The 22,460-nt window shown below is 39.0% G+C and overlaps 1 protein-coding gene and 1 long non-coding RNA gene across 2 annotated transcripts in view; one reads left to right on the top strand and one right to left on the bottom strand.

Annotated features, from left to right (window-relative positions):
- Positions 1 to 22,460, top strand: part of LOC144580022 (uncharacterized) — a 203,286-nt gene that overhangs the window by 5,529 nt on the left and 175,297 nt on the right. The window lies entirely within an intron of this gene.
- Positions 6,745 to 8,116, bottom strand: LOC100390575 (proline-rich protein 23C-like). The gene has a single exon (XM_078354987.1). It carries the CDS (start codon positions 8,090 to 8,092, stop codon positions 7,304 to 7,306), a length of 789 nt encoding a protein of 262 aa, XP_078211113.1. The 5' UTR covers positions 8,093 to 8,116; the 3' UTR covers positions 6,745 to 7,303.

Raw genomic sequence — 22,460 nt, 5'->3', positions numbered from 1 at the left:
CAGTTAAAGGCTGGGATATTGGGAAAATTTGTATGTTGTTTGAAATGCCTGCCACCTGTGCAGTACCGTTTATTTGAAGAAGAGAGCATGAAGGCAGCAGCATTTAATGTAGAAATGGCAGCACCTGCATTAATTTTTATTGGAAGTGTTTTGGGTATGGCTTCTTGGAGATTTTGCCTTACTTTTCAGGGTTTTTCTAAACTGCAGGTTTATTATGGAAACAGATATCCTGTAGGCCCTCTGGGTCAGTCCAATCAACTTTTGCCCTCTAGGATTTAGCATCTGTGGTTCTGACCCATGTGTGTATGAGTTGGTATAAGTCAGGTAATTCTAGGTCAGATGTATTTCAAAGGGGTTTAAACTATTTAGGGAAACTTAGAGCTTTTAATTCAGCTGAGGTCCAAACTTTAAATTCTCCAGTTGCCTGAATACCTGGTTCATGGAGGGAAGGATCTTAAGAGGCAACTGGCATTTTAGATTTTGGGGAACGTTGTTGGGAAAAGGTAGGGGACCTGAACAAGGACAACTGGAGGGAGGAGTTGATGGAGGTATAGAAGGAGAGAGATTGGAAGGATAAGGGCTGGAGGGAGATCTGGATATAGGGAGGGAACTGGTGGACGAGGACAGAGGATTTACTAGGGAAATGAGTCTCATTGTTCATTGTTGTCAAACTGCACATTAGCTTTGGCCAAATAATCTTTTAATGAAGCCGTTTTTGATTCAGAGTTTCACTTGGAGACCTCTGTATAACTAAAAATGCTGCTCATTGAAACTGAGAAATCTTATTTCCATTCTTTTCTAAGGTGCCTCTCAAATGAACAACTTCAAATTCAATGTTCTCCACAGTGGCCATTAAAGGCTCACATAACCCTTGGTAAAATTATGCCATTTAGAAAGACAGGCACAAGAATTAGGATTCTAAATGAGAACACATATAAGAAGCAGACATTTTTTTTCCCCTGGAAGAGGTGAGGATTTAGACTTAGATGACTCAGTAAGAGCTGGTGATGGTCAGCAAAATGTGCTGGTGTGTCTGTGTCAGAGGCCCCCAACCTGATAGTCGGTGCCTCTGAATGTGGACTGTGGTAGATGGAAAACTAGGGAGAACACTCTTTCTGGATCAAACCCGAACTCTAAAAGCAAAACATAAAAACAGGAAAACCTCACCCACTTTTATTGATAATCCACAGAAAAGTTTGTCCAAGTGGAAGCTTGTCTGGTTGTGAACTGCAAACTCACTGGACTGTGAGGCTGGCTCAAACAACAGGTGTGTAGGGCCTGTGACTGGGTTGTACTCTGCGGTCTTCTTTCTTGTGACAAACAACACTTTTAGACCATACAACACAAAGTGGAAACGAAAGCGAGTAAAAGGAGATGAAAAGAAATGGTTTGATTCTACCAAGGCTGCCAAGCAAATGGAACTGATAACAGAACATGCGTACCAAACTGAGAGTAAATAGACAAGGAACTCAGTGTAAAGAAAGAGTTCAGATCTGGTGCCGACCTACCACGCTGGGCTGTGTGGAACATTTCTCACACACGAAAAATGGAAAACGAACGCCCAAATGGGAACAAGCTGAGGCGATTTATTTAGAGCTTGCCATAGCAAGGGAGTTAGCCCCATCACTTGCGTTTGACAGAGACTTATTGGCAGGCAGGGGAGTTGGAAAATTTTATAGTGAGAAAGGAGGAGGCTTCAGGTATGTCTGACTGGAAGTTACTGGCATAGGGAAGCTGGAGGTGGACTGACTAGAAGTGGGGCATCCTATGTGATTGGTAGGTTTGTGCACCATGTGTCTTAGTCATAGCATATTTGGCTTTTTCTGATTGGTCCTGAGTTGGAGGTGAGGGTGGAAATGAGAAAACTTGGCAGTTATTGAACAAATCTGTACCATTTTGGAGCCAGTTACTGCAGAGACTCTGGTTTGGCTTCTGGGATAGTTGCTGCAGAGGTTATGGGTTAGACTTCTACTGTCATGTGTGGTCTGGACATTGTTCGTTCGTATTTTCAGTCTCCCAGATCCTATTATCCTTTTGGCTACCAAGGAGTCCAGCTCTCTAATGGCATTTCCTGCCCTCACCTTGGCCTACTGAGCTTCTCAATGATCCTGGTGGCTCTCTAGGGCATTTCTTTGTTACACAATGTCCCCTCCAACACATCATAGTAGCTGATGTATTTTATAGTCTTAGGTAGTATATCCACTGTATCATATCCACTTTTCTGGATAAAGTGTGGGACATCTTTTTCTCTAACCCTGCAAGATCCACCCGTCAGATTGTTAGCACTGTCTCACAGCATCTTTGCCAGAGTGTTAAATTGTGTATTTTGGGAGAGTGCTTCAAAATGGATAAACTCTTCGTTTTCTCAGCTGACTTCGAGCACTCTGTCTTATACTTGACTCTTGCTGGTATATGTTGGGTGACACCCACAGCAATTCTAGGGTATATAGAGCCCCTTTCCTTAGTTACAGGCCCAGTATTTCCCTGGCTAGGTTATAACATGCTTTAGTTACTGGGCTGTGGCAAAGAAAGGCGGTGAAGGTAGATCCCGAGGTGGGTGCATGTTATCTCGCTAGGCAGAGGCTTCTATATCATCTTATGCAAGCGTGGAGTGCCAACCTTTAATAGAGAGGAGTAGGCCACTTTTCGAGGCCAAGAGGATTGAGGGGGGCTTGAGATTCGATATTCAAGTGAATCTACTTGGTCGTCTTCATCTAGTGTTTCAGAGCCCAATCAGGACTGGGACCCCACCATTACAGACTTTCCTAGTTTGAGAATTTAGCCTTTATAGTACACCACTATCTTTGCAGTAAATTCCAGACCAGATCCTCAGTTGCTTTTCCTCCCGTTAGCTACAGGAGATGAAAGGCTATTTGTATGCTGCCAAGGAGACTGTCTGTATTTCATATTTGGGTTTTATTGGTAATTAATCACCCTCTGATTTCATTTTCTTTCTTAAATACATTTATTGTCCCAGAAACAGCTATTCAATTCCTCATTATTTGTAAATATCATGTATATAATTATGCTGTGCCCCCAATTTTTCTAATGCCTGGGATTCTACCAATGCCAGTATATGGCCTTTTTCCAGAGTCCCAGTTGGTTTGCCATTGATTAAGATCTTACCTACTTTCCTGTAACATGCCATGGGCTGTTCATGCTCCATGATTCAGCTCTGAAATCCATTTTAGTGGCTGCTTCCTATGACAGCCCCTCACACCAGCTATCTTAAATTGGCATGGGAAGACTTTGAGACGGAGTTTTGCATGTAGACATTTTGAAGAAAGAAAATCTGACAGGACAGATGGAGGAGTTGAACTGGGATGCAGCTGAAACAGAGCCTCAGCTAACTCAGTGAGAGCCCTAGATTTGGGATAATTCTTCAGAGTTGTCTCAACTTAAAGCAATTGAGCTGGGCCTGTATACCCACTAATTGAATAGTTATTGGCATGGATTACCCATGGAGGCTAAGGGTAATTCCTGGAGAGCAACTGAGTTTAGTTGCTAATACTCCCAGCATTCTTGATGGGGTTGGGACTATGGGCAGTGCAGCCTAGCATCATTACTGCATTGAAATTGGAAGTTGGGCCGTGTATGATTGCTTGAGGATGGGAACTGTGATTTTTGAGTTGCAAGTTATGTGAGCTCCATTAAGTTTGGCTCTGAGCTTTGGCTTTTAGGAAGCTAGAAAGAGGCAAATGTAAAATTCAAATATGGAGCAGACATGCCTGTAATCCCAGTACTTTGGGAGGCTAAAGTGGGAGGATCATTTGAGCCCAGGAGTTTGAGATCAGCTTGGGCAACAGAGATGATTCTCTCTACAAAAAATGAAAATAAAAAACATTAGCCAGGCATGGTGGCACATGCCTGTAGTCCCAGCTACTGAGGAGGCTGAGGTGGGAGGATTGCCTGAGCACAGGAGGTCAAGGCTGCAGTGAGCTATGATCATGCCACTACACTCCAGTCTGAGAGACAGAGTGAGACCCTGTCTCTAAAAAAGAAAACAAATTTGGAACAGAAAATGAATTCATATTCAAAATATGTCTATATACCAAAATTTTTGCCCAGGGGAAAATCAGTGTCATTAAATGCTACCAAATGACTGGAGGTTTTATGCCTGAGGAAATATAATTATTGAGCTAATTAATATAGAATTTAAAATAAGAATGTTTAATTTCTCCTAGAGATAAAGGAGATAACATCCATGAAACTAGAAAAGTTCATGACCTTGACCAAAAAGATATCAAAAACCCATGTAATCAGAAGTGTTGAAAATGGAAAATGCAGTATTTGAAATAAAGTCTTATAAAGAATCATAAATTTTGAAAACAGTGACAGAATCAGTTAATTGGAAGAGCGAAACTGTGCTATGATACAGGGTATGAAAATATAATATAGATATTAAGAGATCTGGGAGAGGGCATTGATTAAGCAGCACAATTTCTCTATTAGGAGTTTAAGAGATTGGAGAGAGGTTCAAACGTCCAAGAGATATTGACTTTTCTCTTTGAGATCTTATGGGAAGAATTAATTCTCCAGCTATAGAAAGCTCACTGAGTTGCAGCTGGCAAAAATCTACCATCAAACACATCAGGTTCAGTGAAACCATAGGGCATCGAAGTAAAAAAAAAACACTAACATAAACAGCCTAATTCTGTGTAAAGGAATGACAATACAAATGTTGACTTCTCACCTGCAACAATAAATGGGAGGGAAAATAGTATAGTTATCTTTAAAGCAGTGAGAAAGTATAGGATTTATTTTAGAATTCCAAACCCAGCTACAATAGTACAAGTTTGAAGGTGTAACTGAAATATTTGCAGACATACGAACCCAAGATTTACCACATAAACCACAACCGAAAGAATTCTTAAAAAGTATATCTTGGATTGATATGCAGTAGCTTTGAAGGTCTCTTTAAAAAAAAAAGAGCATACTTTGGAAAGAAGACAAATAAGGCCAGAATAAAGGAGTGGAATGCAAGAATAGAAGGTGAGCAGATTAACTGGTAAAGCATACTGGAAAATCTACATAATAATTATTAAAGTTCAACAGAAAAAAAAACTAGCATCTCATTGGCTTTAACTTTATCAGCAATAATTTATTTTATTACGAAAACAAGGCAAACCTGGCAAAACAATGACATTTTAAAATCAGTGCTGTATGTAGTTATTTAAAACAGACAAAACCTTCAAAAAAAGGCAAAAAACCCAAAGTGGAGCTAGAATCATATAAAATATTGTGGAATAGACAAAAATGCAAAGCTACTTGTAGTCAGAAATTCTATTAGAACAAATCACCACAAACTTGTGATGAAAAAAGAAATTACAAAAAGTCATCTTATGCATACAGAAAAAGTTTCTTAAATTTTTAACATTTAAAACCTTAAATGGACCCTGCAGTTACTGCCTTTCTCCTTCCACTCGTGTCTTCTCAGGTCCTCATAAAGCATCCAATTTTTTTTTTTTTTTTGAGACAGAGTTTTGCTCTTTTTACCCAGGCTGGAGTGCAATGGCGCGATCTCGGCTCACCGCAACCTCCACCTCCTGGGTTCAGGCAATTCTCCTGCCTCAGCCTCCTGAGTAGCTGGGATTACAGGCACACGCCACCATGCCCAGCTAATTTTTTGTATTTTTAGTAGAGACGGGTTTCACCATGTTGACCAGGATGGTCTCGATCTCTTGACCTCGTGATCCACCCGCCTCGGCGTCCCAAAGTGCTGGGCATCCAATTGTTTTAAATCCCTGAAGCCCAAAGCCTGGTCTCATTAGTGCTCTTGCCAGGTTTCTGTACATACTCTTATGGCTCAAAGGTTCCGTCTAGCTATTTTATGTATATACGCAAATAATTAAACATCAACATTTAAAACAACTTGATAACATCTTTGTAGTAACTTAAGACAAAAACAAAGCAAAAATCCAGCACTTTTTCATTATCTGAAAGACTGAAAATTAACTGCTTCAATAGGTTAAGGGTTATCTAACAGCCATCTACAGTAAAGATCATCCTTTGTGGGAAAATGTAGAGGCATTAACACAAGGCATAAAACAGCAATGCCCATATCAACCATACTGTGCAACCTGGACTTGAAGTAATATCCAATATAAAAGATTAAGCAAACATAAGACGTTAGAAGCTTGTCAAAAGAGACAATATTCTCCTTATTTGGAGATATTGTTTTTATAAATCAATCAAGAGTCTACAGATAAACCATTAAAGAAATTCAGTAATTTTATCTGATACAAGATCAACCTAAGAAATTATTTCTGGCCTGGTGCGGTGGCTCATGCCTGTAATCCCAGCACTTTAGGAGGCCGAGGCAGGTGGATCACCTGAAGTCAGGAGCTCAAGACCAGCCTGGCCAACAGGGTGAAACCCTGTCTCTACTAAAAATACAAAATTAGCTGGGTGTGGTGGCGCATGCCTGTGATCCCGGCTACTTGAGAGGCTTGAACCTGTGAGGCAGAGGTTGCAGTGAACTGAGATCGCACCATTGCACTCCAGCCAGGGCAAGAAGAGCGAAACTCTGTCTCAAAAAACAAACAAATAAAACAACACCAACACACACACAAACAATCTTAGAATTATAAGCTTTTCCAGGATAAAAGAATTATGTTAAAAAATATACAGGAAGAAATGAATGGAAAAGAGCTGGCTGTAAGAGTTGGGGTGGGGTGGGGTGGGGAAAGCCCAACAACATAAACAATTTTCTAAGTCAATCATGAAAAAAAGGAGGACACGTAATCATTATTCCCAGTTCTGTCTGTTTCAGAAACAACAAACATTTGTCCAGGTAAAACTATTTGCAAGATTCCCCAAAAGGGGCTCAGGCCACTATAGGGAAAAGGTCCATGGTGAGAAGGTCATCATAAAGGGACTAGGGCCAAAACCCATTAAACAAAATAAATGTAGTAATGAACTTGAGAGAAAAGGCTTGCCATGGTAGGGTGCTGGGGAAAGGGTGGATTTTTAGAGAAAAGTGCTGGGACTGAGGTTTAAAGCAAAACCAGGGGGAATGGAGCTGCCTAGGGGTGACTTCCATACAAAACAGGCCCGAAGCAGCAGTCTCACAGTCTGAAAGTATTTCAACTAGCGTGTTTTTATGCTGAGGAGGATCTTTTTTTCCCCAGACATTCTAAATCAGCCACTGATCCAAAATTCTGCAATCCAGCCTGTATCAAAAAAGCATTTTTCCGTTATTCATTCTTGGAGATCCTTGTAGGTTGCGCCACACACATACTACGGCTATCAGGAGACAGTCGCCTGGACCCCAGCAGGGTGACAACGGATTGTGGGAGGCAGTTCATTCCTGAAACAGTCGTCTCCGGGCCTTGCACAGAGGGCGCTCTGGGAGCTCTGGGCGCGCTTGGGGACCTGGACTCAGAGAGGGAGGTAGAGGTTGCAGAGGTGAGGTGGGAACAGGCTCCAGAAAGTGGAATTCCTGGTCGCAGTTGGGGCGTGGAGAGCGTCTCTCTGAACTGGGGATGGGGGCCAGAGCACAGGGCTCTGGGATGGGGCTCTCCTGGTAGGGGCCGAACATACTTCTAGCGGAGTGGTAGAGCCCAGCGGCTGAGCCGGCTGGGGAGTCCATCCAGAGCTCCTGGAACTCGGAGTCCGCGTCCTCCTCGTACACCTCCTCCTGGGCGGCGACCTCTGGGACAGATGCGCAGAATTCCTGCTCGACGACGACGTCCTCCCCGAGAGCGCCCAGGAAAACGTCCGCTACCAGGAAGGCAGACAAGTCGCCCTGCGCTCCTGAGCGTTCGTCGAGGGAGCTCAGGAGGACCTCGGGGATCAGGAAGAGGGTGTGTCCACCGAGAGACACTCGCATGATCGACGTGGGCGCGGGCACCAGCACCAGGTTGTCGTCGTTCAGGGACACCTTCAGGGAACTGCCCGCGGCCAGGACCATCACGAAGGTGAGCGAGTCCCCGGCCGGGGCCCCCACCGGGTCTCCTAGGCTGGGCGCCGCGAGGGGTTCGAGGCCCGCGGGCTCATCCAATCGGCGGCGCTTGGCATGGTCGGGTCCTCCTGGCTGCGATCCGCACCAGGGCGCAGGGCAGGCGCTGGGGCTGCGGGGTCGGCTGCCCATTACCTCGACGGCGCTGTGGACCGCGCTCTTGGGCCTGGCAGAGGGCGTGGGAGCCGGGGCGCAGTCCTCTGTGAGGTAACAGGTGTCGGTGGTAGTCGAGGCGGACTGGGACGAACGGGGGTGCAAGACCGCGCTACACTAGGCGAGTCCTCGTAGCTCCGGGAGCGCCTCCGGAAGACCGCAGTCCGTGCTGCTGGGGGTGTCTCGCAGGCCGCTGGGCTCGGCCTCGCGCGTTGGAATCTTGGGCCTTCCTGGCGCAAAGCCGGATGCGCACTGCAAAACCAATTGTGTTTTAAGTGACGGCAGCGAAACCGAAGTCGCAAAATGTCACGCAATGTTCCGCCCCCTGGAGGACTCGCCCTAGAGGCAGAGGTATCCGTGCTGCCCAGTAGTCGGGGCTGTGGTTGGTAGGTCAAGCTGGGAAAATACTCTTACGGACCGCTAGGGGACAGAGCATCTGTGCCGCTCTAGGGCCTGGCGTCCAGTATCAAGTTCTTGTCCTCCTTTGCGTTGACGTCAGACGCGGAGTTGAAGACCGATTCATGTCCAGGTCATGCTAGTGGAGTGCCAAACCAAGACACCGAGTCCTACTCCCATCCTCCCAGGCCCCGTCCCGGAAGTGCCCTGCGCTTTACTGTTGGCCAATAGTGGCTTGCGTTCTTGGGTTCTCCTAGCTTGTACATCACTGTAATATCCTTTTAGGGGTCTTGGAAGGGAGAGTAAAGCTGGGATCCTGCGTGACGATGGCAGTCCCTACATTATTTGTTTATTATGATAGTTGGCACTCTAGTAATTGCAGTCTTCTCTTGATATCCCTGGAGGATTGGTTCCCGGACTCCCGCGTGGATACCAAAATCTGCGGATGCTCAAGTCTCATATAAAATGGTGTACATTTGCGTATCATTTACAGCTTTCCGTTATTTTAAAGCATCTCTAGAATACTTACAGTACCTAATACATTGTAAACGCTATACCCCTGGTTGCTACACAGATATCTATTATCTATCTATGTATAGATATGTAATATATACATATTTTGTTTGTTTTTGAGATTAGGTTTCATTCTGTCACCCAGGTTGGAGTGCTGTGGTGCAATCTCTGCTCACTGAAACCACCACTTCCTGGGCTCAGGTGATCCTCCCACCTCAGTTTCCTGAGTAGCTGGGATTACAGGCACGTTCCACCATACTTGGCTAATTTTTGTATTTTTTGTAGAACTGGAGTTTCACTATATTGCCCAGGCTGGACTCGAACCCCTGGGGTCAAGCGATCCACTGCCTTGCCTCCCAAAGTACTGGGACTACAGGCGTGAGCCACTGTGCCCGGTCACATATATATAGTGTGTGTGCGTTTTTTCCACCCCCCCGAAAATTTTTGGTCGTCTTTTGGTTGAATCTGCAAATGCGAAACCTGCGGATCCAGAGGACCAACTGTATTATGCTACAATCAGCTGAAGTATAGTTAACTTTATATAATTTGACCTAAACTATAACTCTGAGGTGTATCTGTTTTAGCCCAATTTATGGATGATGAAAATGTCATGCAGAAAGGTTAACCAACTTGCCCAAGAGCCAGGAACTAGCAACGCAGGGTCTGGCTTGCCCAGCTCCATTTAAAGTGATATACTTTCACAGTGTCAGCGTTTCTGACCCGTGCCAGCTGAAATGCACCTCTGCGTGGTGTCTCCAGGTGGTAAAAGGGAAGGTGTAGCTCAACTAGTCACCTAGTGTTAATAGGAGAAAATACTCCAAACTTATTTTGGAATAAGTAATGTTTTCAAGTGCTCACAGGGGACAACAAAGCATTTCCTCACATCTTTGTCTCCTAAGCATGTTATGTCCAACCTTGGCGGGCACCATTTTATATTTTATCATTCCAGAATATTCTTGTGCATTTAAAAGCTAATCTGATACACGTTATTTATCTCCCTCCCCTTTCTACAAAATTTATTCTTTTTTGGGGTTGCATAGCATTCCTTTGCATAGTCTTTAGATTTAAATCAAGCCTCTCTTGCTAGACAGTGGTCTATCATCACTTGGTGGCACTGTCATCCTCTGGTAGGTTCATGCAAAATGCAGATTATTTGCTCCATCCCAGAGCAACTGAATTGCAACTCTTGGAACGTGGGGCTTAGGCAATTTATGTGAGCACCTCCACGAAATTCTGTTTTACTGCAAAGTTCAAGATCATTGAACTTGTTTTTATTTCTCAGTTGAGGGGTTCAGGAATCCTGGCTTGTGATCAGGGTTATGCTTGTTGGTGTCAGTGTTATGTAGGGAATCCCAGCTTTCTGGGCTGCATTCAATGCTTTCCCTGAACAGCTGGCCTGTGGACTTCATCTGGATTAACGATGTGTTATTAATTGTCTTATTTTTGAATAGTAGGAGTTATTTATGTATTCTGGATACAAGTCCTTTATCAGATACATGATTTCTGCATATTTCCTCCAATTTGTGGATTAAAATTTTTTTCTCATGAATATTTTCTATAAATATTGTATTTATTTTCTTTTTTTCCCCCAACTTTTAAGTTCATGGGTACATGTGTAGGATGTGCAGGCTTGTTCCATAGGTAAACATAGTGTGCCATGGTGGTTTGCCGCACAGATCATCCCATCTCCTGGGTATTAAGCCCAGCATCCATTAGCTATTCTTCCTGATGCTCTCCCTCTCTCTGCCCCCGACAGGCCCCAGTGTGTGTTGTCCCCACTCCATGTGTCCATGTAATCTCATCATTCAGTTCCTACTTATAAGTGAGAACATGCAGTATTTGGTTTTCTGTTTTTCCATTAGTTTACTGAGGATGATGACTTCCAAATCCATCCATGTCCCTGCAGAGGTCATGATCTCCTTCCTTTTTATGGTTGCATAGTATTCTGTGGAGTATATGTATCACATTTTCTTTATCAAGTCTATCATTGGATAATGCCTATTGATGCCCATTGATGAGCATTTAGGCCTTTGGTATTGTGAATAGTGTTCTAACGAACAAATGTGTGCATATATCTTCATAATAGAATAATTTGTATTCCTTTGGGTATATACCCAGTAATTGGATTGCTGGGGCAAATGGTATTTCTGCCTCTAGGTCTTTGAGGAATTCCCACATTGTCTTTCACAATGGTTGAACTAATTTACACTCTCACCAACAGTGTAAAAGCATTCCTTTTCCCCCCACAACCTCATCAGCATCCATTGTTTTTTGATTTGTTATTAATAGTCATTCTGACTGGTGTGAGGTGGTATTTCATTGTGGCTTTGATTTGCATTTCTCTAATAATTAGTAATGCTGAGCTTTTTTTCATGTTTGTTGGCCATATGTATGTCTTCTTTTGAGAAGTGTCTGTTCATGTCCTTTGCCCACTTTATAATGGGGTTATTCGGTTTTTTGTAATTTTGTTTAAGTTCCTGTAGATTCTAGATATTAGGCCTTTGTTAGATGAATTGATTGCAAAAATTTTCTCCCATTCTGTAGGTTGTCTCTTGACTCTGATGATGGTTTCTTTTGCTGTGCAGAAGCTCTTTAATTTGATTAAATCTCATTGTCAATTGTTTTGTTGTAATTGCATTTGGTGTTTTCATCATGAAATCTTTGCCCATACCTATGTCCTGAATGGTATTGCTTAGATTTTCTTTTTTTTTTTTCAAGAACAGTCTGGAATGATCCAGGTGATTTTTTTTTTTGAGAACAGTTTTGCCTAGAATTTCTTCTAGGGTTTTTATAGTTTCAGCTTTTACATTTAAGTCCTTAATCCATCTTCAGTTAATTTTTGTATATGGTATGAGAAAGGGGTCCAGTTTCAATTTTCTTCATATGGCTAGCCAGTTCTCCTAGTACTATTTACTAAACAGGAAATCCTTTCTTCATTGCATTTATTTTCGTATTGGTGACTTCTGAAGTGCAAAAGTCTTAAATTTTGATGAAGTTTAAAATATTTAAATAATAGATTGTGCTTTTGCTGTTATATCTATGAACTTTGTCTAAGCTCATGAAGATTTTCTTTTTTTTCCTATAAATTAATAGTTTTAGTTTTTACATTGAGGTGTATGATCCATTTTGAGTTAATTTTTTGTGTATGATGTGAAGTAATAATTTGTTTATTTTTTGAAGGTGTATATGCCATTCCTAAAAAAATACTATCCTTTTTACATTTAATGGATACATTGGCCTCATATATAGTTTATCCTAGAGAATGTTCCATGTTTACTTTAAAAGCATGTGGATTCAGCAGTCATTGGATTGATTGTTCTATATATGTCGGGTTGAGTTGGCACTTGGCTCTTTTGTGAAAAATAAATTGACGATAAACGCAAATATTTATGTTTGGACTCACAGTTTAGTTTCTTAGCTGAGGGTGGTGGCACATGCCTATAGTTTCAGCTACTTGGGAGTCTGGGCAGTACAATCACTTGAACCTGGGAGGTGGAGGATACAGTGAGCCAAAATTATGCCACTGCACTCCAGCCTGGGTAACAGAGCAAGACTCTGTCTCAAAAGAAAAAAAAAATCATTATGGCGATTTTGGGTCTTTTGCATTTCCATGTGAATTTTGGGATCAGCTTGTCAGATTCTATAAGATAACTACTGGATTTTGATAAGGACTGTGTTGAATTTATGGATCAATCTGGCAAGAATTGCCTTCTTCACAATATTGAGTCTTTTCAATCACCAACATGGAATATCTTCCATTTATTTAAATCTTCTGTAATTTCTTTCATCTATGTTTTGTTGTTCTAAATGTACAAGTCTTGTACTCATTTTGTTAAATTTATTCCTATTTTTTCTTTTTATGGTATTATGAATAGAACTTCTTTTTAATTTCATTTTTTAGAACATTGCCAGTATGTGAAAATACAGTTGATTTTTCTATTTTGATCTTGTATCTTAACAACCTTGCTAAACTTGTTATTAGTTCTGGATTTTTTTTGGGTGGATTCCTGGGGATATTCAACATATAATATTTCATCACTTGAAGAATAAATATGGTTTTACTTCTCATTTTCCAATCTAGATGCCTTTAACTTCTTTTTCTTTTCTTTTTGCACTGCCTCGAATGTCTAGTAAAATGTTGAGTAGAAGTATTTGTAGTGGAATTCTTGCCTTTTTTCTGATCTTAGAGAGGAAAGCACCATTTCTCCTTTCACCATTAAGTATGATGTCAGCTGTGATGTCTTAGATGTTCTTTGTTTTGTTTTATTTTGAGATCTCACTCTGTCACTCAGACTGCAGTGTAGTGGCATGATCTTGGTTCACTGTAGCCTCAGCCTCCTGGGCTCAAGCAATACTCCCACCTCCCAAGTAGCTGGGACTACAGGTATGGGCCATCCTGCTCAGCTAATTTTTGTATTTTTTGTAGAGACAGTGTTTTGCCATGTTGCCCAGGCTCTTGAACTCCTTAGCTCAAGATATCCACCTGCCTCGGCCTTTCAAAGTGCTGGGATTACAGGTGTGACCACAATGCCTTGCCTTAGATGTCCTTTATTAGATTGATAAAATTGCCTTCCATTCTTAGGCTATGGAGTTTATATCATGAATAGGTACTGGATTTTGTCAGATGCTTTCTTCCTTCTGAATCTGTTGAGTGTATTGTATAGTTTTGTTCTTTATTTTATTAATATGTTATATTACATTAACTATTTTTTGGATATTAAACCAACTCGTAACCTGTTCATGATATATAAATCCTTGCTGTATGTTGCTACATTTGATTTTCTAATATTTTGTTAAGTATTTTTGCATCTTTGTTCATGAGACATACTTGGTTTTAGTATTCTTTTCTTGTCATGTCTTCATCTGGCTTTGATGTTTTTAATTCTCTGAGGGTAATACTGACTTCATGCAATGAATAGGTAGTGTTTTATCCTTTTCTATTTTCTGAAATCTGTGAAGACTAGGTATTATTGCTATTATTTCCTTAAATATTTGGCAGAATTCACTAATGAAGTTATCTGGGCCTGGAATTTTCTCGTGGGAAGATTTTAAATTGGTAATTCGGTTTAAAACAAAACTTTTAAAAGACCTATTCAGACATCTATTTGAGTCAGCGTTGGTAATTGAGATCTTTCTAGTAATTTGTTTATTTCATCTAAGACATCTAACTTTTTGGTATAAAGTTCTTTGTAATATTATCTTATAATCCTTTAAATTTTGTTTTTATTTAATTCAAAATATTTTTCAGTTTTCTTTGTGGTTTCTTCTTTGATTCATGGGTTATTTAGAAGTTTGCTGCTTAATTTCAAAATATTTGGAAATTTCCTAGCACACTGTTTCCAAAATATTTGTTTGTTTCCCAGCACGTAATTCTGATGCAATCAATTGCATCAGAATGCAACTGATTCTGTTGCATTCAGGGAGCACGTTTAGTTTGATTTCAGTCTTTTTAAGCTATTGTGACCTGTTTTATGGCCTAGTATATGATCTATCCTGGAGAATATTCCATGTATGCTTTAAAAGAACGAATATTTTGCAGTTATTGGATGGAATGTTTTATATATGTCAGGTTGAGTTGGTTGATAGTGTAGTTCAAGTGTTCTCTATTTTTGATGAATTGTTATGTCAATTTTTGAGAGTGGAATATTAACATCTTCAATGATAATTATTGAATTGCCTATTTCTTTTTAAAATTCTTTCAGTTTTCACTTTATGTATTTTACAGCTATGTTGTTAGGTGAATATACATTTATAATTATTATATTGTCTCAATTTATTGAGCTTTTTTATCATTATGAGTTGTTTGTCACTTCTGCTAATAATCTCATTTTAAAGTCTACTTCTTCTGATACTAATAGCCATTCTAGCTGTATTATGGTTACATTTACATGATATATATCTTACCATTTCAATCCATTTGTATCTCTTGTAGACAGCATGTAGTTGGATTTTAAGTTTCTATGCAGTTTCTAAATTTTGATTGGAATGTTTAGACCATTCATATATATGGTAATTATTGATATGGTGAATAAGCATTTGCCATTTTGATATTTGTTCTCAATATTCTGCCTTTTTTGTTCCTCTGTTATTCCTTGACTTTTTTTGTGTTAAATGTCTTTTAGTGTATTCTTTTAATTTTTCTCTTGATTTTTTTTAAACGATTTTATTTTGAATTATTTTCTTAAGTTGTTGGGATCTAGGGGTCATAATTTGCATCTTAACTTATCACAATCTATTTAGAGTTAATATTCACTTAATTCCAGTAATATGTAGAAACTGCTCTAATACAGCTTTATTTCCTCTTCCTTGTTCTACACTCTCATCTGTATTTATATTTGTCGTAAATGCAATACAACAGTGTTATAATGATTACGTTATATAATCTTATACCTTTTAAGGAAGTTAAGAGAACAAAGGAAAAAAATATTTATAGCATTTACAAAATAATAGACTTTATTTTTTAAGAGCATTTTTAGGTTCATAGCAAAATCGAGTGAAAAGTAGTGTTCTCATATGCTCTCAATGCCCATGCATGTATAGCCTACTCCACTATCAACATCCCACACCAGAGTGTTACATTTTTTATAGTTAATAAACTTATGTTGACACATAATTATCAGTTTATGTGCATAGTTTGCATTAGAATTCACACTTGGTGTCATACATTCTATGGTTATTGACAAATAATTTCATTGCCTAAAAATTCTCTGTGTTCTGCCTGTTCGCCTGTCCTCCCCTAAACCTCTGATCTTTTTCCTATCTCTATGATTTTGCCTTTTCTAGAATGTCATATAGTTGGAATAATACAGTATGTAGCTTTTTCACTATGGCTGTTTTCATTTAGTAATATACATCTAAGGGCCCTTTGTGTCTTCTCAGGGCTTTATAGCTCATTTCTTTTTAGTACTGAATAATATATTTTATAGATGTTTCAGAGTTTATCCATTCGCCTACTGAAGGACATCTTGGTCACTTCCAGTTTTTGCCAGTTATAAGTAAAGCTGCTGTAAACATTCATGTGCAGATTTTTGTACAGACGTAAGCTTTCAACTCCTTTGGGCACATACTGAACGTGATTGATAGATTGTATGATAAGAGCACATGTGGTTTTGTAAAACACCAATAACTTATTTGTTAAAGTATCTGTATCAGCAATGAATAAGATTTCCTGTGGCTCCACATATTCACCAGCATTTGGTGTTGTCAGTGTTTTGTATTTTCCTCATGTTAACGGATGTGTAGTGGTATTTTGTTGTTGTTCAATTTTTAATTTCTTAGTAATATATAATGTTGAATATCCATATCATGGCCCTGTCTCTACAAAAAAGAAAAAAATTAGCTGGGTATAATGGTGCATACCTGTAGTCCCAGCTACTTAAGAGGCTGAAGTAGGAGGATCACTTGAACCTGGAAGATTGAGGTCACAGTGAGCTGAGATTGTGGCACTGCACTTGAGCAAGGGTAACAGAGTGAGACCCTGTATCAAAACATAAAAAATGTTGTGTATCTCTTCATATGCTTATTTGTTGCCTGTATATCTTTGGTGAGACGTCTGTTCAGATCTTTTCTGTGCCTTTATAAGTGAAGTGGGTTTCTTGTAGGCACCATATATTTGGGTCTTGTTTTTTTATACATACAGCCACTCTATGCCTTTTAATTACAGAATTGAATCCACTTACACTGTGTTATTATTGGTAAGTAAGAACTTCCTACTGCCATTTGTTGCTTGTTTTCTGGTCATTTCCTATTCTCTTCCTTTTATCCTTTCTTACTGTCTTTAGTGGTAAGTAATTTTATTTGCATTACCTTGATAATTAGTTATGTTGAGCATTTTTAAAATAGCATTTTAGGTTTTGGGGTACATGTGAAGAACATGCAAGATTGTTGCATAGGTACACACATGATAGTGTGATTTGCTGCCTTCCTCCCCGCCACCTGGGGCATTTCTCCCCATGATGTCTCTCCCCAACTCCCACCCCCTCATCCCTCCCCTATTTCCCCGCTACAGACCCCAGTGTCTGATGTTCCCCTCCCTGTGTCCATGTGTTCTCATTGTTCAACACCCGCCTATGAGTGAGAACATGCGGTGTTTGATTTTCTGTTCTTGTGTCAGTTTGCTGAGATGATGGTTTCCAGGTTCATCCATGTCCCTACAAAGGACATGAAGTCATCATTTTTGATGGCTGCATAATATTCCATGGTGTATATGTGCCACATTTTTTCTGTCCAGTCTATCATCGATGGGCATTTGGGTTGGTTCCAGGTCTTTGCTATTGTAAACTGTGCTGCACTGAACATTCATGCGCATGTGTCCTTATAGTAGAACGATTTATAATCCTTTGTATATATACCCAGTAATGGGATTGCTGGGTCAAATGGAATTTCTATGTCTAGGTTCTTGAGGAATCGCCACACTGTCTTCCACAATGGTTGAACTAATTTACACTCCCACCAACAGTGTAAAAGTGTTCCTATTTCTCCACATCCTCTCCAGCATCTGTTGTCTCCAGATTTTTTAATGATTGCCATTCTAACTGGCGTGAGATGGTATCTCAATGTAGTTTTGATTTGCATTTCTCTAATGACCAGTGATGATGAGCATTTTTTCATATGTTTGTTGGCCTCATGTATGTCTTCTTTTGTAGTGTCTGTTCATATCCTTCGTTTAATGGGCTTGTTCGTTGAGCATTTTTAATAAACCCATTGGCCATTGGTATGTTGTCTTTTGAGAAATGTCTATTCATTTCCTTTGCCTCTGTTTTAATGGGATTTTTTTTTCTTTTTACTGTTAAGTTGTTTGAGTTTTTTGTATATTCTGGATATTAATCCCTTGTCAGATGAATAGTTTGGAATGTTTTCTCCCATCCACTGGATTGTCTCTTCACTCTATTGGTTGTTTCCTTTGCTGTGCAGAAGCTTTTTAGTTTCATAGAGTGCCATTTGTCTATTTTTGTTTTTGTTGCCTGTTCTTTTGAGGTCTTGGCCATAAGATCTTTGCCTAGACCAATGTCTTAAAATATTTTCACTGTTTTCTTCTAGTTACAGTTTCTTCTAGTTTTACAGTTTCAGATCTTACAATTAAGTATTTAATCTATCTTGAGTTGATTTTTTTTTTTTTTGGCGGAGTCTCGCCCTTGTTGCCCAGGCTGGAGTGCAGTGGCGCGATACCGCTCACTGCAGCCTCCGCCTCTTGGGTTCAAGTGATTCTCCTGCCTCAGCCTCCTGAGTAGCTGGGATTACAGGCACCCGCCACCACACCTGGCTAATTTTTTTTGGTACTTTTAGTAGAGATGGGGTTTTGTCATGTTGGCCAGGCTGGTCTCAAACTCCTGATCTCATGATCTGCCCATCTCATCCTCCCAAAGTGCTGGGATTATAGGTGTGAGCCACTGTGCTCAGCCAAATTGATGTTTTATATGATGAAATATAGGGATCCAGTTTCATTCTTCTGCAAATAAATGTCAGATTTTCCCAGGACCTTTTTTTTTTTTTGAAGAAGGTGTTCTATCCTCAATATATGTTCTTGGTTGCCTTTGTCAAAAAATCCATTAGCTGTAAATATGTTAATTTATTTCTAGGTTCTCTATTCTGTTCCATTGATCTCTGTGTCTGTCTTTATACCTATATAATGCTATTTTGGTTACTAAAGACTTGTATGTATTTATAAGTTGGGTAGTGTGATGCCTCCAATTTTGTTCCTTTTGCTCAGGATTGCTATGGCTATTCAAGATGTTTTTTGGTTCTTTATGAATTTTAGTTTTTTTTCTATTTCTGTGAAAAATGACATTGGTATTTTGATAGGTAACACATTGAACACACTGTAGATTGCTTTGGGCAGTATGGTCATGTTAGCAATATTAATTCTTCTAATCCATGAACATGGAATGTTTTTCCATTTGTTTCTGCCCTCTTCAATTTCTTTCATCAACTTTTTATAGCTTTCCTTGTAGAGGTCTTTCACCTCTTGCTGTGAATGGGGTGTTAGAGCCCCCCACTGTTATTGTATTGCAGTCTATCTTTCTCTTTAGATCCAATACTATCTGCTTCATGAATCCGGGTGCTCCAGTGTTAGGTGCCTAGATATCTGGAATTTTCATTTTCTCCTGCTGGATTGATCATTATATAATAACTCTTTTGTCTTCTTTTACATTTCTTAACTTGAAGTCTTTTCATCTGATACAAGTATAGCTACTCCTACTCACTCTTGGCTTCTGTTTGCATGGAATATCTTTCTGAATGCCTTTACTTTCAGTCTGCATGTGTTTTTACTGTAAGGTGCATTTCTTGTAAGCAGCCATTCTATATCTTTTAAGTGGATAATTTAATCATTTTTACCAATGTTATTATTGAGACTTTGTTCCTGTCATATTGTTAATCATTTTTTGGTTATTATGTATCAATAAAATAATATAATTAAAAATTTTTTTCCTTCTTTTAAAACTTTTTTTTTCTTTTATCTATTTGACAAGAAGTTGCCATAGAAAAATTAAAAAATTAATATTCACAAAGCATCTATTGCAGTGCCTGATACATAAGTGCCATTGAGAGCTTTTATTTTTTCAGTCAGGTTTTAGATTTATTATGCTACTGTTTCCTATGTTTCAATTAATTTTAACTTCTTGACTTTGATACCTCATTATTTATTTTTATTCTTGCTCATTTATTAAAATAAATATTTAAGGTTGTGAATTTTCCTCTGGCACTGCTTACATTGTATCTTAAAAGTTCTTATATGTATTCTGGTGGGAGTAGAGGTTTTTGTTTTCTGATCATGTCATTAATTTCTAGCTTAACTGCATTTCTGTTTTATTGTTAGATTTTGGAACTTAAAATATTTTTAAGCCTAACATTTGTTAAATTTTTGAGAATTGACAAGGACATGTGAAAAGAAGGAATATTATTCATTTTCAGATATATTGTTTGATGTATATTAATTAGATTTTCTTCATTATGTTTATAATGTCTTTTTTATTCTTAATTATTTTTTGCTATCTATCATGAAAGCGAAGTGTTAAAATGAATAAAATTTCTAGCTTTTAAAGTGTTTCTGTTTCTCTTGAAGGTTTTATGTAATTAACATTGATAGTTAATTACATAGATGTATAGACTATTGTAAACTACACTTTTCTACATTGTGAAGGACTCTTCTTTTTTAATTTAATACTCTTGCTATAAATTAAAGTTGGTTGTACAGTAAGTTGATATCTTATTTTGTTTTCTTTTTTTGCACTTGATATACAATTGCTTATTTTATTTTTCAGCTTTTTTGGATTATTTTGATTTGAAGTGACTCTTTTTTTTCTTTAACTTGAAGTTCTGGGGTACATGTTTAGATCTTGAAGTATTGTTACATAGGTATACACATGGCAAGGTGGTTTGCTGCCTACATCTATCTATCACCTACATTAGGTATTTCTCCTAATGTCATCCCTCCCCAATTTCCCCACCTTCTGCTATCCCTCCCCTAGCCCCCCACCCCACAAAAGACCCCAGTGCGTGATGTTCACTTCCCTGTGTTCATGTGTTCTCATTGTTCAACAGTCACTTATGAGTGAGAACATGCAGTGTTTGTTTTTCTGTTCTTGTGTCAGTTTGCTGAGAATGATGGTTTCCAGATTCATCCATGCCCCTGAAAAGGACATGAACTCATTGTTTTTTATGGTTGCATAGTATTCCATGGTGTATATATGCCACATTTTCTGTATCCAGTCTCTCACTCATGGGCATTTGGATTGGTTCCAAGTCTTTGCTATTGTGAACAGTGCTACAATAAACATAGGTGTGTATGTGTCTTTATAATAGAATGATTTATAATCCTTTGGGTATATACCCAGTAATGAGATTGCTGGATCAAATGGTATTTCTATTTGTAGATCCTTGAGGAATTGCCACACTATCTTCACAATAGTTGAACTAATTTACACTCCCACCAACAGTGTAAAAGCATTCCTATTTCTCCACATCCTCTCTAACATCTGTCATCTCCAGATTTTTTAATGATTGCGATTCTAACTGGCATGAGATGGTATCTCAACTGGTTTTGATTTGCATTTCTCTAATGATCAGTGATGACGAGCATTTTTTTCATATATTTGTTGGTCACATAAATGTCTTCTTTTGACAAGTATCTGTTCATATCCTTTGCCCACTTTTTGATGGGGCTGTTTGTTTTTTTTCCTGTAAATTTGTTTAAGTTCTTTGTAGATTCTGGATATTAGCCCTTTGTCAGATGGGTAGCTTGCAAAACTTTTTTTTCTCATTCTGTTGGTTGCTGGTTCACTCTAATGATTGTTTCTTTTGCTGTGCAGAAGCTCTTAAGTTTAATTAGATTCCATTTGTCTGTTTTTGCTTTTGTTGCCATTGCTTTTGGTGTTTTAGTCATGAAGTCCTTGCCTGTGCCTATGTCCTGAATGGTATTGCCTAGGTTTTCTTCTAGGGTTTTTATGGTGTTAGGTCTTATGTTTAAATCTTTAATCCATCTGGAGTTAATTTTTGTATAAGGTGTCAGGAAGGGGCCCAGTTTCTGCTTTCTGCATATGGCTAGCCAGTTTTCCCCACACCCTTTATTAAATAGGGAATCCTTTCCCCATTGCTTGTTTTTGTCAGGTTTGTCAAAGATCAGATGGTGGTAGGTGTGTGGCATTATTTCTGAGACCTCTGTTCTGTTCCATTGGTCTATATCTCTGTTTTGTTAGAAGTACCACGCTGTTTTGATTACTGTAGCCTTGTAGTATAGTTTGAAGTTAGGTAGTGTGATGCGTCCAGCTTTTTTTTTTTTTTTTTTCTTAGAATTGTCTTGCCTCTGCGGGCTCTTTTTTTGGCATCATACAAAATTTAAGGTGGATTTTTACAATTCTGTGAAGAAAGTCAGTGGTAGCTTGATGGGGATAGCATTGAATCTATAAATTACTTTGGGTAGTATGGCCATTTTAGCAATATTGATTTTTCTTAACCATGAGCATGGATTGCTTTTTCATTTGTTTGTGTCCTCTCTTATTTCCTTGAGCAGTGGTTTGTAATTCTACTGGAAGAGGTCCTTCAAATCTTGTAAGTTGTATTCCTAGGTATTTATTTCTCTTTGTAGCAATTGTGAATAGGAGTTCCCCCATGATGTGGCTCTCTGTTTGTCTATTATTGGTGTATAGGAATGCTTGTGATTTTTGCACATTGATTTTGTATCCTGAGACTTTGCTGAAGTTGCTTATCATCTTATGGAGATTTTGGGCTGAGATGATGGGGTCTTCTAAATATACAGTCATGAAACTATGTTGAATAGGAGTCGTGACAGAGGGCATCCTTGTCTTGTGCCAGTTTTCAAAGGGAATGCTTCCAGTTTTGCCCATTCAGTATGACATTAGCTGTGAGTTTGTCACAAATAGCTTTTATTATTTTAAGATATGTTCCATCAATACCTAGTTTATTGACAGTTTTTAGCATA

Source organism: Callithrix jacchus, chromosome 17, assembly GCF_049354715.1.
Source record: "Callithrix jacchus isolate 240 chromosome 17, calJac240_pri, whole genome shotgun sequence".
Classification (NCBI taxonomy): domain Eukaryota; kingdom Metazoa; phylum Chordata; class Mammalia; order Primates; family Cebidae; genus Callithrix; species Callithrix jacchus.
This window is presented reverse-complemented; position numbering and strand designations above follow the sequence as displayed.